Source organism: Hypanus sabinus, chromosome 22, assembly GCF_030144855.1.
Source record: "Hypanus sabinus isolate sHypSab1 chromosome 22, sHypSab1.hap1, whole genome shotgun sequence".
NCBI lineage: Eukaryota > Metazoa > Chordata > Chondrichthyes > Myliobatiformes > Dasyatidae > Hypanus > Hypanus sabinus.
Window position 1 is genome coordinate 35,578,469 of NC_082727.1, and position 13,524 is coordinate 35,591,992.

Genomic DNA, 13,524 nt, shown 5'->3' on the forward strand with positions numbered 1-13,524 from the left:
GTGCACAAAGTCCGCAGGGTAGAGTTAAAAACTAAAGATATAGGAAAGGATGTATAGGGATGACTGCTGGTGACAAATCAGGATGATACATGGCTAAACCAGGTCATGATATTAGTGGATGAAGAGTATGTGCAGTGGATGATTCTGAACTCTATGTACAAAAGAAATAGAAGCAGAAGTTGGCCATGGTAGCCTTTCAAACCTTTTTAAGTAGTTTTTTGGGACCAAGATATTACTGCTGAGCTCAACATGTGTTTGCACCTTCCCGGTGCCTCTTGAAGTGGGTGGTATGCTAGGGCATTTCTGAGGACGTTTAGGTCGAGTCAGATGAGGATAGCTGATTTCCACCACATCGTCCAGTCAAGATGGCGCCAGCGAACAACGCTACCTTAGCCGACATCTTCTAGGTACTCCACAAAACTGTTTCTTTTGCTTCTTCTCTTTTAATTTTTAATTGTTTTTCTGGTATTATAAGAGCCTGTGATCACCGGTTTGAAGGTCGATTGCGCGACTTGGAATCTTGACTCTGAGAAGATTCTCGAGGGCGAGAGGCACGAGGCCAAGAAACTTAGAGACAGGACAGGAGCTCATGATCAACTCCATTTCTCACCGATTAAAGCATTGAGGAAGATTGAAGTATTGAGGCGAGCGAGTGTTCTACTGGCCTCTTGCTCACTGCTGCCGGAGGAAGGTATCTGCGTTTGATGGTCTCTCACGGGGGTGGTTGATTTTGTTTGTACAGCCTCCACGGTTTTCTTTGATTCACGGCTGTCTAGAGAAGACGACTCTCAGAGTTGTATATTGCATACATACTTTCATAATAAATATACCTTGAACTTTGAAACACTAGTGTAGTCAGTACATTTTTAGAACATGTTATTGGTTTTATTATTACTAAAGATTACTTTGTTTTTAAAATCCAGAATATAAATTCCACAACTACAACAGTGGATGTGAAATTGGGTCTCTTAATTATTAATCTTGGTTCACTTGACTACCAGGCCTCTGGATTACTGTCCCAGTGATGTATTTATTGCACCATCATTCAATAAAATTATTGTTAGTCTGATCTTGGCAACCTTTCTATGTAGTCCACAGATCCTATTGTCTCCGTTTTGCTTCGGGTCTCTGAGAAAGAGAATTCCAAAGATTCATGATCCTCCTTAAAGCTTTCTTATCTCTATGCAAAATGCAGGTTGTTTTTTATTATGAAATTGTGCCCCCTGTGCAGGAGTCTCCCTTCAGCGGAAATAACCTCTCACCTCTGATCCATCAAAGTTCTCTTCCACCCCCCACCCCCCCCCCCCCCAAACTGAGAATTTTCAGTACAGTCAACTTTCACTCTTTTTCAGCTTCAGCGAGTACTGGCCTGACTGCTCAGATTTTCCTCATAAGGCAGTCCCTTTGTTGGCAGTTTGAACTGCCGGAATAAAGTATATCCTTTAAACAGTGAGAACAAGCCCCACATGTACTCTCTCTAGTACATTGTATTGTTGTAGCAAGACTTCACTGGTTTTATACATCTACTGTCACTTGATTTACCTAGTGTATTTTTGATAGACTCGCCCTTTGCAATAAAGATGACATTTATCTTGCTGCTGTTGTGTGCAAACTTTCTTTGCTTCATCAAGTCAAGTCACTTTTATTGTCATTTCGACCATAACTGCTAGTACAGTACATAGTAAAAATGAGACAATGTTTTTCAGGACCATGGTGTTACATGACACAGTACAAAAAACTAGACTGAGCTACGTAATAAAAAAAAAACACAGAGAAAGCTACACTAGACTACAGACCTACACAGGACTGCATAAAGTGCACAAAAAAAGTGCAGGCATTTACAGTAAATAATAAACAGGACAGTAGGGCAGTAGGGTGTCAGTCCAGGCTTCAGGTATTGAGGAGTCTGATAGCTTGGGGGAAGAAACATAGTCTGGTCATGAGAGCCCAAATGCTTCCGAGCCTTTTCCCAGACGGCAGGCGGGAGAAGAGATTGTATGAGGGGTGCATGGGGTCCTTCATAATGCTGTTTCCTTTGCGAATGCAGTGTGTAATGTAAATGTCCGTGATGGCTGGAAGAGAGACCCTGATGATCTTCTCAGCTGACCTCACTATCTGCTGCAGGGTCTTGTGATCCGAGATGGTACAATTTCTGAACCAGGCAGTGATGCAGCTGCTCAGGATGCTCTCAATACAACCCCTGTAGAATGTGATGAGGATGGGGGGTGGGAGATGGACTTTCCTCAGCCTTCGCAAAAAGTAGAGACGCTGCTGGGCTTTCTTTGCTAAGGAGCTGGTGTTCGGGGACCAGGTGAGATTCTCCACCAGGTGAACACCAAGAAATTTGATGCACTTAATGATCTCTACCGAGGAGCCGTCGATGTTCAGCGGGGAGTGGTCACTCCGTGCCCTCCTGAAGTCAACAACCATCTCTTTTGTGTCAAGACATGCAAATGCCTCTGGTCAGCATGTTGTCTCCAGTTAAACAGAGAACAGTACAGTACAGGCCCTTCGGCCCATGATGTACCTACCTTTTAACCTACTCGAGGATCAATCTAACTGTCCCTCCTACATAGACCTCCATTTTACTGTCATCCATGTGTCTTTCTGAGTTTCATAAATGTCTCTAATGTATCTGCCTTTGCTATCACCTCCTGGAAGGTTGTTTCTGTGTAGAAACAACCTGCCTCTGCCATCCTCCCCCTACTATACTTCCCTCCAATCACCTCCCCCCCCTCCCACACCTGCTCCTGGTACTGTATTAGTTGTATCTGCCCTGGGGAAAAGTCTGTGGCTATCTACTTGATCTGTCTGTCTTATCATCTTGTACACCTCCATCAAGTCACCTCTTATCCTCTGCTCTAAGGGGAAAAGCCCTAGTTTACTCAACCTTTCCTCAAAAGACATGCTCTCTATTCCAGGCAGCATGCTGGTAGATCTCTGCACCCAAACCTTTCACATCTTTCCTGCAGTGTAAGAGAATCTGCAGATGCTGGAAATCCAGAGCAACACACCTCAAAATGCTGGAGGAACTCAGCAGGTCAGGCAGCATCTGTGGAGATGAATAAACAGTCGACATTTCAGGCCAACACCTTTCATCTTGGCCCTGAAACATTGCCCCTTTTCCACAGGTGCTGCCTGACCTGCTGAATTCCTCCAGCATTTTTGTGTGTGGTATATTCTTCCTATAATGAGGCGACCAGGACTGCTCCCAATATTCAAAATGTGATTGAAATGCTGTTTTATTTTTCTTCTTCCTAAAATGGATAGCATCATGTTTCCCCCATCTATTAACATTTTACCCACTCATTTGAGCTATCCGAAGGGCTGGGTGCTCTGTCTTTATTCTATCTTGATTTATAAGATACGGTATGTTTGACTTTCACTAAAACTCTGGTTACTTATAATGTAGGCAACATGGCATCACTGTGGGCCAACAGTATTTGCGTGGCTGGAAAACTAACGTTTGGAATAGAGTAACTGATTGTAGCTCCAAGGCTGTATTCACAGGCACCTTTTTATATTGCTGAGGTAGTCTTGTTTGGCAAAAGAGCTGTCAGACATCACCTTAAATTGTGACGAGATTGCTATTCACAGTCGCATATACTATCTTGTGTTTTTGATACCCTTTCCACAGGTGTTTTAATTGTAAAAATGGGCATTTTAGTTAGTATCAGTTGTAAACAATTTATACAATATATTTTTAGTTTTGCCATTTGTTATTAAAGTCTTTGAGAGTGTGATAGGCATTACTACAAGAATAATCCTTCGATTTTTTTAGTGCCGTGCAGTTTTTGGTACTTGGGGCATTTGGATGTTGATGAGATACTGACTGTATTGACTCAATTATTCATGCTTGCAGACCCATTTCAGGTTTAAGGGAATAATCTTTCTCACTGGCATTTTGTCTTGAGCAGCAGATGGTTCTGCAGCTGTGCTGTGACTTCCATTGACTGATGGGTGGAAAGAATTTTTAAATTTTGCAGACTGCAGGTTTCCTGTCATCTTCTAATGCTGGTACCTTAATCTAATTATCTACACCCTTCTGTGCAATAACTACACAGCCACAGAGTTTCCTCTAACTTTTAAGTTATTACTTCCTTTTTTTTTCTGAAACTTTTTTGCCCAAATCAGTAAAACCAGATTTAATGATATCTGTAGACAGTCTTTCAGTACTGATCACCTTAATTTTGTCAGTTAAGGTTAAAGTTTCGCTTTGTCACGTATATTAAAGTATATAGTGAAATGTGTTGTTTGCGTCAAATCAAAATTCGTGAGAATTTCGCTGAGCTGCCTGCAGTGTTGCCATGCTTCTGGCGCCAGCTTAGTACGCCCAAAATTCACACCTGTTGGGTATGTGAGAGAACCAGTGCCGCTTGAGGAAACACGTTCAGTCGCAGGGTGAACACATAAACTCCTTAGAGACAATGGCAGGAATTGAACTCTGATCTTACAGCTGGTGCTGTAAAGCATTGAGCTTACAGCAACGACACTGCGCCACCCTACTTAAAATACTTAAAGCAGGGTTTCAACCTTTTTAATGCCATGGATCCCTATCATTAACTGAGAGGTCCGTGGACCCCAGGTTGGGAACCCCTGACTTAAAAGATCTGCAGAACTTTCTCCCCTCAGGTGATGAGAACTTTTAAATGTTATTGGTCTTTCCAAGTTTCTCTTTACTTTTCGTTTCTGTTTTGCATGTACTTGTTGCTTTCTTATGTGTGTGGAGAGGCGCTCTCTCCCACTCTTTCTTTGTCTCGTAAGTTCCTTTATTATTCCATTAATTATTTTCAAACACAGGTTCATAGCATACAGGTGCTGCATCAATTTTTTTCCTGAATATTTAGCCCATTTTCTGATTTTAAGAGCATGTAGTAGATAGGGTACCTAAGACTTTTGCAGATTGTAAATCTGCCAGAAGCAAAGAAAATTGGGAATGGCGAGGGTGGGATGCCGTTAGAGGGGTGCGGGATAGGTGGCAGAGAAGGAGTGCTTGGGGGAGCGGGGGGGGGGGGGGTACCACTGATGCAGACGCACCCAGCCCTGACACAGGTGAGGTCATTTGATTTTAAACAACTCGTTTATTAATTATCGCAGAATGTCTCTCTGGTGTTTCCCGCACCCTCCCCTCTCCCTGCCCCTTCCCACTCTCAGTCTACAGGAGACCCTGATCAGAATTAGGTTTATTATTACCTGCGTCATGAAATTTGTTTTTTTTTTATGGCAGCAGTACAGCACAATACATAAAATTACTACAGTACTGTGCAAAAATCTTACACTCCCTCACTGTATGTAAGTGCCTAAGACTAAGGGGGTGGGGTTGGTGGTGGTAGGAGTGCAGTGTGTTAGTGCAAACACTAATACAGGGTGCAATGACAGGATTAGTGTGTGAATGCCTACTCTTAGTCCAGGTGGTGCATTGAGGGTCTTGATGCAGACACTGGCCTTGGGGGCAGTGAGGATCTCAATATACACACTGGCCTTGGTGTGTTAGGGTGGACTCTGATCCTGGGTGCAATGGTGGTGGGGTTTTAGTACAGACATTATTCCAGGAGTAGAGGGGAGGCATTGGTGCAGACACTGTTCCTGGTGTTAGGTGTGTTCGTATAGACACTTGTCCCAGTTTGGTGAATGTTGGGCAGGTGTTTGGGGTTAGTGAAGACACTGGTCCAAATTATGTAGCGCATATTCGTGCAGACACAGGTCCCGGCTGGTGCACTGGGAGGTTTAGTAAAGGTGGGGTGTATGCAGTGGGCGCCCAGTACTCACACCAGCAGCAGAGCAGCTTGGCTAGAATCGAGTTTCGAACCCCGCTTCCTGGCGCTGGAATCACGAGGGTTATTTTTGGAAAGTAAAGCGGGCGACCGGCGTCTGACGTGAGTGAAGGTCACAGGCTTTGTGGCAGGAAACAGCCTCCCTCTTCCTTCACTCCCCCTCCGTGTCCCGGCTCGCTGCAGGACTGGGACCCGCCAGTTGGCTCTGCTCGGTCCTGGACTCAGGTCGGTGCCGTAGAAGGATGTTTTCTTTAAAATCATTTTTAAGGATCTGAGCAATAGGGCCAGCCTGTGCTGACTGCCGAAGAGAAGGTGCAAGTAAGCCAGTATCTTGAACTACTACGTACAGTCCTTCTCATAAAGGGACTCTGACTGTCTGCTGTTAGACAGGCAGTTCCAGGATTTAGACCTAGTAAGGATGAAAAACTGGTAAAGTTGGTAACACAATAATTACACTCTAGCTGCCCTCATTATCCCAATTTACCTGCCTTACTCTTATGACAGACATTCTCATTGTCCTATCCATCTTTTCAGTCTCCTTCTCTGTAAGTTTACAAATGACATTTTTCACAGTTTTGATGAGTGCACTTTGATTTCATTTTCCAGAGTTGCTGCCTAACTTGCCGAGTATTTCTGGTGTTTTGAATTTATCTCAGTGTTCCAGCATCCGCAGTTTTGATTTTCCTTAGTTTAGATGTTATTTTCAAAATTTACATTTGATTCCATTTTCATTTGTTTTGCTCAGTTTTTAAAAAAAATAGTTCAATTGTAATGATGCAAAAGCAAATCGCCACAAATGTTGAGCATCTGGTATAAAACAGAAAATGCTGGAAGAGTTCAGCATATCAGGTAGCACCTTTGAATGGAGAAAGAGTTTATGTTTCAGAACTTAGATATTCGAGATAAAAACAGGTTTTAAGCTGCAGAGTATGGGTGATGACTGAGATGGCAAAAGGGAAAGTCAGTATTTCTTTGTTATTTTTAAGATTGCTCATGTGAGGGATAGCCCGCAATACAATTTAATCTTATCATTACATTATCTTCTCTAGGTTGAATAGCCAGAATTTAGGTTAACATGTCTTGAGACACAACTGTGCTTCTGCCGAACCTTGTTTTTCAGAAATAACTTTGACCTTGTATGAAGTACATCTCTTCTCTTTGTGAATGAGAGATCCTACACTGATTCAGTTTACCCTCTGACATCACTTTGATCTTGTACTTTGTGATTGATGGCTTCCATCAGGAATTGATTATGCCTTGAGGCATCTCTCAAAATGTGCCAGTTGTTCCACATAAGTCACGTAACTTTTTGAGGCGGTATTGATTATTAAGCTGAGAAATGCGGTGCACATCAAGGTTTCATACTCAGTATTGAGGTGAAAGAGTGTTAATAGTTTCTGGTACTCCAGTCGATTAGGCTTCTGTTGCCTTGAGACCTTTAACCTCTATTTGAAAGCTGAAGTAATCAGTTTAACATAGCAACCAAATTCTAGAACCTTCAAGAGTACAAGGCTCTCTTCTGCATTACAGTGGTTTCAGATCAAGTCAGGAGTTTTTGGGTCCATTGTTACCTTGCTGAAAATATTTGCTTCTCCGGTGGGCTTGCCGCTGGTCATGTGGCAAAGAGGTCAGTTGCCTTTAGTGGTTTAGCCTCTTTCCACGAGTTACGAGGAGGTCTCTGCAACTTGAACAAAAGTGATCAGCACACGGGAGTACACTAGCAGCAGAGGAGCCCACAATATTAAGCTTGCCAGCCTGACTGGACTTAAAGAGCAGGTAATATGGACTTGCACAAGATTCATTATGTCCTCAGTGGCTGCCCTGATTCAGAGGAGGTGAGCACAAGGGCCCTTCTCAGCCAGGTGAATTGAAGGGGATCTTCCTCCACGTGGGTGCCGCTTATGACAGCTCAAGGACTCACTTGGAGTTCCTTTGAATTTTTTATTATGCTATGATATTATTAAACTCGAAGGAGTCTAGAGAAGATTTATGAAATGCTGCCAGGGCTGAAGGACCTGAATTATAGGAAGATAATGGCAGACTTGGACTTCATTGCATGGAGCATAGGAGACAGAGGGACAGCTAAAGTCATGAGGGGTGTAGATAGGGTGAAAAAGGAGTTAGCAACCAGAGGACATGGGTTAAGAGAGGGGAAAGATTTAAACAGGACCTGAGGGGCAACTTCTTCACACAGATGGTAGTGATGAGCTTCTGGAGAAAGGTACAATAATAAACATTTAAAGATGTTCGGATAGGTAGATGTCTCAGAGGAGAATAAGCATCAAATGTGGACAAATGGGACTAGTTTGCTGGGCACCATAATCTGCATCGACACGTTGGGCTGACTGGTCTGTTTCTATGCTATGCACCTCTGTGTCTCTACGACTTGCCATGGAGTTCCATTGACACCCTTTCAACCAGGAGTTACATGGCCAAGCTGGGCTGAAACCTTTTATAAAGTTGACTAAAATTGGTTATAACGAGGCTTAAAATTGACCCTGATGAGAGGAACATTCAACAGCACGAAAGGTCTGGGTGATAGAGGGAAGTGGTAACTCAGTGTGGCAGCCAGAGAGGAAACAAAATTCTTAAGACCCATGAACGTGTTTCCTAAGCCTTTTATTTTGTTTCCAAATTCATTATAATATTGTCACATGGTGCCTTGCGGATTATTTACACAAAACACTGTACTGTTTATACATAGCATATTGTTTGACTAAAGGGTGCCAGGTTTTTGTTGTGTTCTGATGATTCAGGCAGTTCACGGTCCATGTTTGTTGTGTTCACTAGGGGGAGAAGGTGCTTGGGTACTCTCCTGCATTGGCTCTGTTCTTGTTCATTGGCCACACAATGTTCCTTTAGCTGTCAGCTAACATTTATAAGCCCGTTGTTTCTGATTTGTGCGTTTAATACTATTAAGAACATCTGTATTGCAAAGTCCAGTGTTTGTACCCCTTCACCTAGCGTCACCTATCATTTTCCAGCTTGTACTCATTTCCCTGACCCCCCCCCCACCTTCTTATTCTAGCATCTTCCCCCTTCCCCCATCCTGATGAAGGGTCTCAGCCGAAAACATCGACAGTTTATTCCCCTCCATAGATGTTGCCTGACCTACTGAGTTCCTCCAGCATGTTGTTTGTGTGTTACTGTGGACTTCCAGCATCTGCAGAATCTCTTGTCTTTATGTTGATGTACTGATGCGGTAATAGAGCTATATCAGGAGGTTTAATATTTCTGATGATTAGTCTACCATTTTGATGTTGTTGTTTACGAGAGATTACCTTGGCAACGTTGACTAGTCAGTATTGCACACCACTGTTTTACTTGTAATATATTGTTTTTTTTAATACTTCCCATTGGTTCAATGTCTTATAAATTCCCATGTCACATTTTAATGTGAACTGCCCAATTAAAGCCTATCTTGCTGTAAATACATATTCCACCCCAGTTGAAGTGTTGTGGGGTGTTTGAAGAATATATAGAGGAGAAGAATAAGACCTATAGGGGGTATGAGAAGATAAGTATCCAGATGTTCTCACCAGTGGGAGAACGTCAAATGAAGGGACACAACTGGGAATCAAAGAGGTTGGCATTCAAATTTGAGGTCTTCTCTTAGTGGCTGGTGAAATGTGAAAAGATGTTGAATCTTAGAAATGATCTACTCCAGTGGGTTATAATGGTGAGATCATTAGTGGTTTAAAAGAGGAAGTATTTATCCTTTTGAAAGTGGTTGAGGGCAAGGGGAGCTGGCACAATTGGGACAAGATCCTGGGGTAGGTCAGCCGTGATCATGTTGAACGACAGAGCTGACTTGAGTGGTTGAGTAGTCTACTCCTGTTTTCCTCAGTTCCTGCAGCCAGTTTGCATTCTTCACTTCTGTCTGATTATTTCTGACATTGAAAAGCACTCATAACTATTATAGCTGAAACAAAAACTATAAAATCACAATTCAACTACTTATGCAACAGATTAGGAGCTTCTCTAATGCATGGAGTGCATGTTCTTTTTATTGTCTGTGTTTTTTGCATAATTAGTTGAATTGTGTTTTAATAAGAAAATGTTTTGCATATCTTGATGTTAGTGTGATCATGATTTAGAACAATTCTTTGCCTCTGTCTAAACAGAATGACAACAGAACTGTTTGAAGATGGGAATGTGCTAACTTTTGCTTTCTTCCTCATAGGTGAGGTGAGGAATCGAAACATAAGAGGGAGCTCAGAACCTAATTCACGTGCAGATATGGAGTTTGATCAGCCTTTTACATTCATCTCTCTGGTATTACTTATGTATTAATAATCATAGAATTAAAATTCACCAAGGTTGGCATCTGTAGCATTCTTTTGGAAGTCTTACAAGCTGCCTTGACAGGATTGGTTGGGAAAGTTTCCTCCTAGCAGAAATATTGCTGTGACAGTTTTTCTCCTTGAATGTAATGATCTTGATCAAATTGCACTGGATTGTCTGGTTTCCTGTTGATCTTCATCTACATGGTGGAACTTTTAGAAGTGGATTTAGGGCAAGATGTAATTGGATGACATTTGGCTTCAAAGATTGAAAACAAACTGTGCATCGTTAAAAGATGGAAGTAATAGAATTGGAGAAAAAATTTTTTACAAGTCTAGCTTAATTCAAATAAACAAATATTTTGGAAAGAGCTTTCAAAATTTTCAATTCACCGTTGTATTTTTTTTAAAAGGACAATACATCTGATGTTGTTGACAATTGTTTCAGTAGCTTAGAGAGTTTGTGAGGGAAAAATTCCATTTATCTGCTGTTTGATGAAAAATTTGAGAAATTTCCTGTGCAGTAAATTTCTAATAGTCTGCTGTCTGGGAATTCAGAATTCCTAAAGGCTGTGTATCTGACTGGCTAGATTATGTTTACCGCTGTCTCTTCCTCTCGCCAGAGACACAGTTCCAGTGCATCGTTTCTACTCACCTGTGCATCAATTCCTCTGTTCTCTTGAATGTAATTGAAGGGAATATTTTCACTTCCATGGCATTACTGTGACTAATTGTTTAACTTGGCAAAAAATATTTTTTCCATCACTTCTTTCCACAAAGAGCAGGTTTCTCTGCTTCCTCCTAGCTCTAATCTTTTGCTTCAGGAATTAGCCTCTTGGCTTCTCCCAGCATTGCTTTCAGTACACTGTTTCCCTCGTTCTTTTGCTATCTGGAGAGAGCAACATATTTCAGATGAGCTCTGACTAGATTACTCCAGTTTAATTGCAAACTTTTGCCAGTGTTTTCCTGTCCAATCCACTTAATTTAATATTTGGTTTGCTTTGTTGTTGTTACTCTGCTTTGATGCTGGATTTTCTGAAGGTCTTTAGCACTCCTATTGATTCAAAGTTCAAAGTAAATTTATTATCAAAGTACAGTGTGTGTGTGTGTGTATATATGTGTGTATATGTATGTGTATGTGTATATATATTTACACACACACACATCACCATATACAACCCTAAGATTTAATTTTTTTGGGACATACTCAATAAATCAAATATCCATAATAGAATCAATGAAAGATCATGCCAACGGAGTGTGCAGAAGATAATAAACTGTACAAATACTAACAGAAAGAAATAATAATAATAATAATAATAATTAAGCAATAAATATCAAGAACATGTCACGGAGAGTCCTTGAAAGTGAGTTCATAAAGTTGTGGGAACAGTTCCGTGGTGCAGCAAGTGAAGTTGAGTGAAGTTATCCCCTCTGGTTTAAGATCCTGATGTTTGAGGGGTAATAGCTGTTCTTGAACCTGGTGGTGAGAGTCCTGAGGTTTCTGTACCGCCTTCATGATGTTAGCAGTCAGAAGAGAGCTTGACCTGGATGGTGGGGTCTCTGTTGATGGGTGCTGATTTCCTGTGACAATGCTGCATGTAGATGTGCTCAGTGGTGGAGAGGGCTTTAACGGTGATGGACTGGGTCGTATCCACTTCTTTTTCGTAGGATTTTCTGTTCAAGGACATTGGTGTTTCCGTTAGTGATGCAGCCAGTCAATATACTATCCACATCTATAAAAGTTTCTCAGAGTTTTAGATGTCATGCTGAATCTTCTTTCAGAGTTCTGCTGTTCTTCGCTTTCTCTTGATTTGCAGATTATTTTAGACTTGTCTGCATTAAATTAATTCTGCCCTTTTCCTGTTATTTTGCCCTAAGACAATCTTATAAGATTTAAGAGCAGTAGCAAGCCATATGGCCCATTAATTCTACTCCACCGTTAAGTAAGATCAAGGCTGATCTTGCCCTGGACTCAGCTCTACCTATTTACTACTTCCCCGTAACCCTTAATTCCCCTACTATGGAATAATCTATTTAACAGTATCTTAAATATATTAAATGAGGTAGCCTGTACTGCTACCTCATTCTCAATTTCTCAGCTTTTCCCCTTTGACACCACTGCCTTCGTTTCTGTGGAAGCAGTAAGTAGGCCAAGTTTGCAGGGATTTCTTTTAGTGAATCAGCTATGTGAAGGAGAGGCCTGCATAGTCCAGAGGATGTCAGTCTCCTCAGGAAGTAGAGGGGACTCTGGCCCTTCTTGTACACAGCCTCTGTGTTGGTGCTCCACTCAAGTCTGTCATCCAGCTGCACTCCCGGGTACCTGTAGGTCCTCACCTCATCCACGTCCTCACTGCCAGTAGTAACAGGGAGCAGTGTCAGTTTAGTCTTCCTAAAGTCCATCACCATCTCCTTTGCCTTACTGATGTTGAGCTGCAGATGATTCAGCTTGCACCATTCGACAAAACCTCCACCAGGGCCCTGTGTTCATCCTCCCATCCTCCCTTTATACACCCAGCTATTGCTGAGTCATCAGGGAATTTCTGCAGATGACGTGACTCGGTGTTGTATCTGAAGTCCGAGGTATGCAGGATAAACGGGACAGGAGCCAATACAGTCCCCTTTGGCACCCCAGTGTTGCTTATAATATATGGAAAATAAGATTCCAGTAGGAAAATATTTCTCCCTCCATGTATTTTTTCCTCTACTGGCTAGTCCTTGTCATCAGTCATGCGTCAACCTAGAAGATCAATCTTTTCAGCTAAGTTTATAACTTATCAGCTGAGTCATGAACGGAGTTATTTGTGAAAGGTACAATCCAGTTGTGAAAGTCAGAAAAAGATTACAACATCTTGTTGATTATACTAGTGGTATTTGACATCTTGAACTGCTTATACAGAATCGGAGTTGTTTTGCTTGAAGAGGGATGGGCGCATTTGTTGTCAGCAAGAGCAGAACGAATACTTCTGTAAGTTACTGAACTTACTACAGATGATTTGGCCTTCAAGTCACTTGCACTAGTTAGTCTGGATGAGTTAACGGGAAATACCCTGCTGTGTTGCCAGTGCTCAAACATTTATAGTTAAAATGTCTCTGTCTGTGATAGTAAACGCACAAGGTTGGAATTCTGTGTCAGATGGAGTGCCTGTACTCCACACTGAGCCAAATACAAACTTCAAATGCAACGCCATTCTGGGTGATTTTGTTTTTTGGGTCTGACTTCAATGTTTCATCTTGCACTTGGATCATAGAACATAGAATTATACAGCACAGATCAGGTCTTTCGGTTCATGCTCTTATGTTAAACTGACTAAAGTAGTAATTAAATGCCGAACTGAATTAATCCCTTCTGCCTACAGAGTCCTCATCCTGCCTTTCTCACCTTAACTGCAGGCTCTCACACATTAGACATTTCAACCCGGGGGGAAAGAATGATACCGGATATCCATGGAAGAGAAATACCACCC

The 13,524-nt window shown here is 41.9% G+C and overlaps 1 protein-coding gene across 7 annotated transcripts in view; it reads left to right on the plus strand.

The window, feature by feature from the left end:
- Positions 1-13,524, plus strand: part of stambpl1 (STAM binding protein-like 1) — a 62,422-nt gene that overhangs the window by 12,389 nt on the left and 36,509 nt on the right. For 6 of the 7 annotated variants that reach the window (XM_059947470.1, XM_059947471.1, XM_059947474.1 and 3 more), the window contains exon 2: positions 9,958-10,049. In XM_059947470.1, coding sequence (XP_059803453.1) covers positions 9,958-10,049 — 92 coding nt within the window. Of the gene's footprint in view, positions 1-631; positions 692-9,957; positions 10,050-13,524 lie in introns of those variants that run through there. The other variant, XM_059947476.1, reaches the window with a different exon arrangement.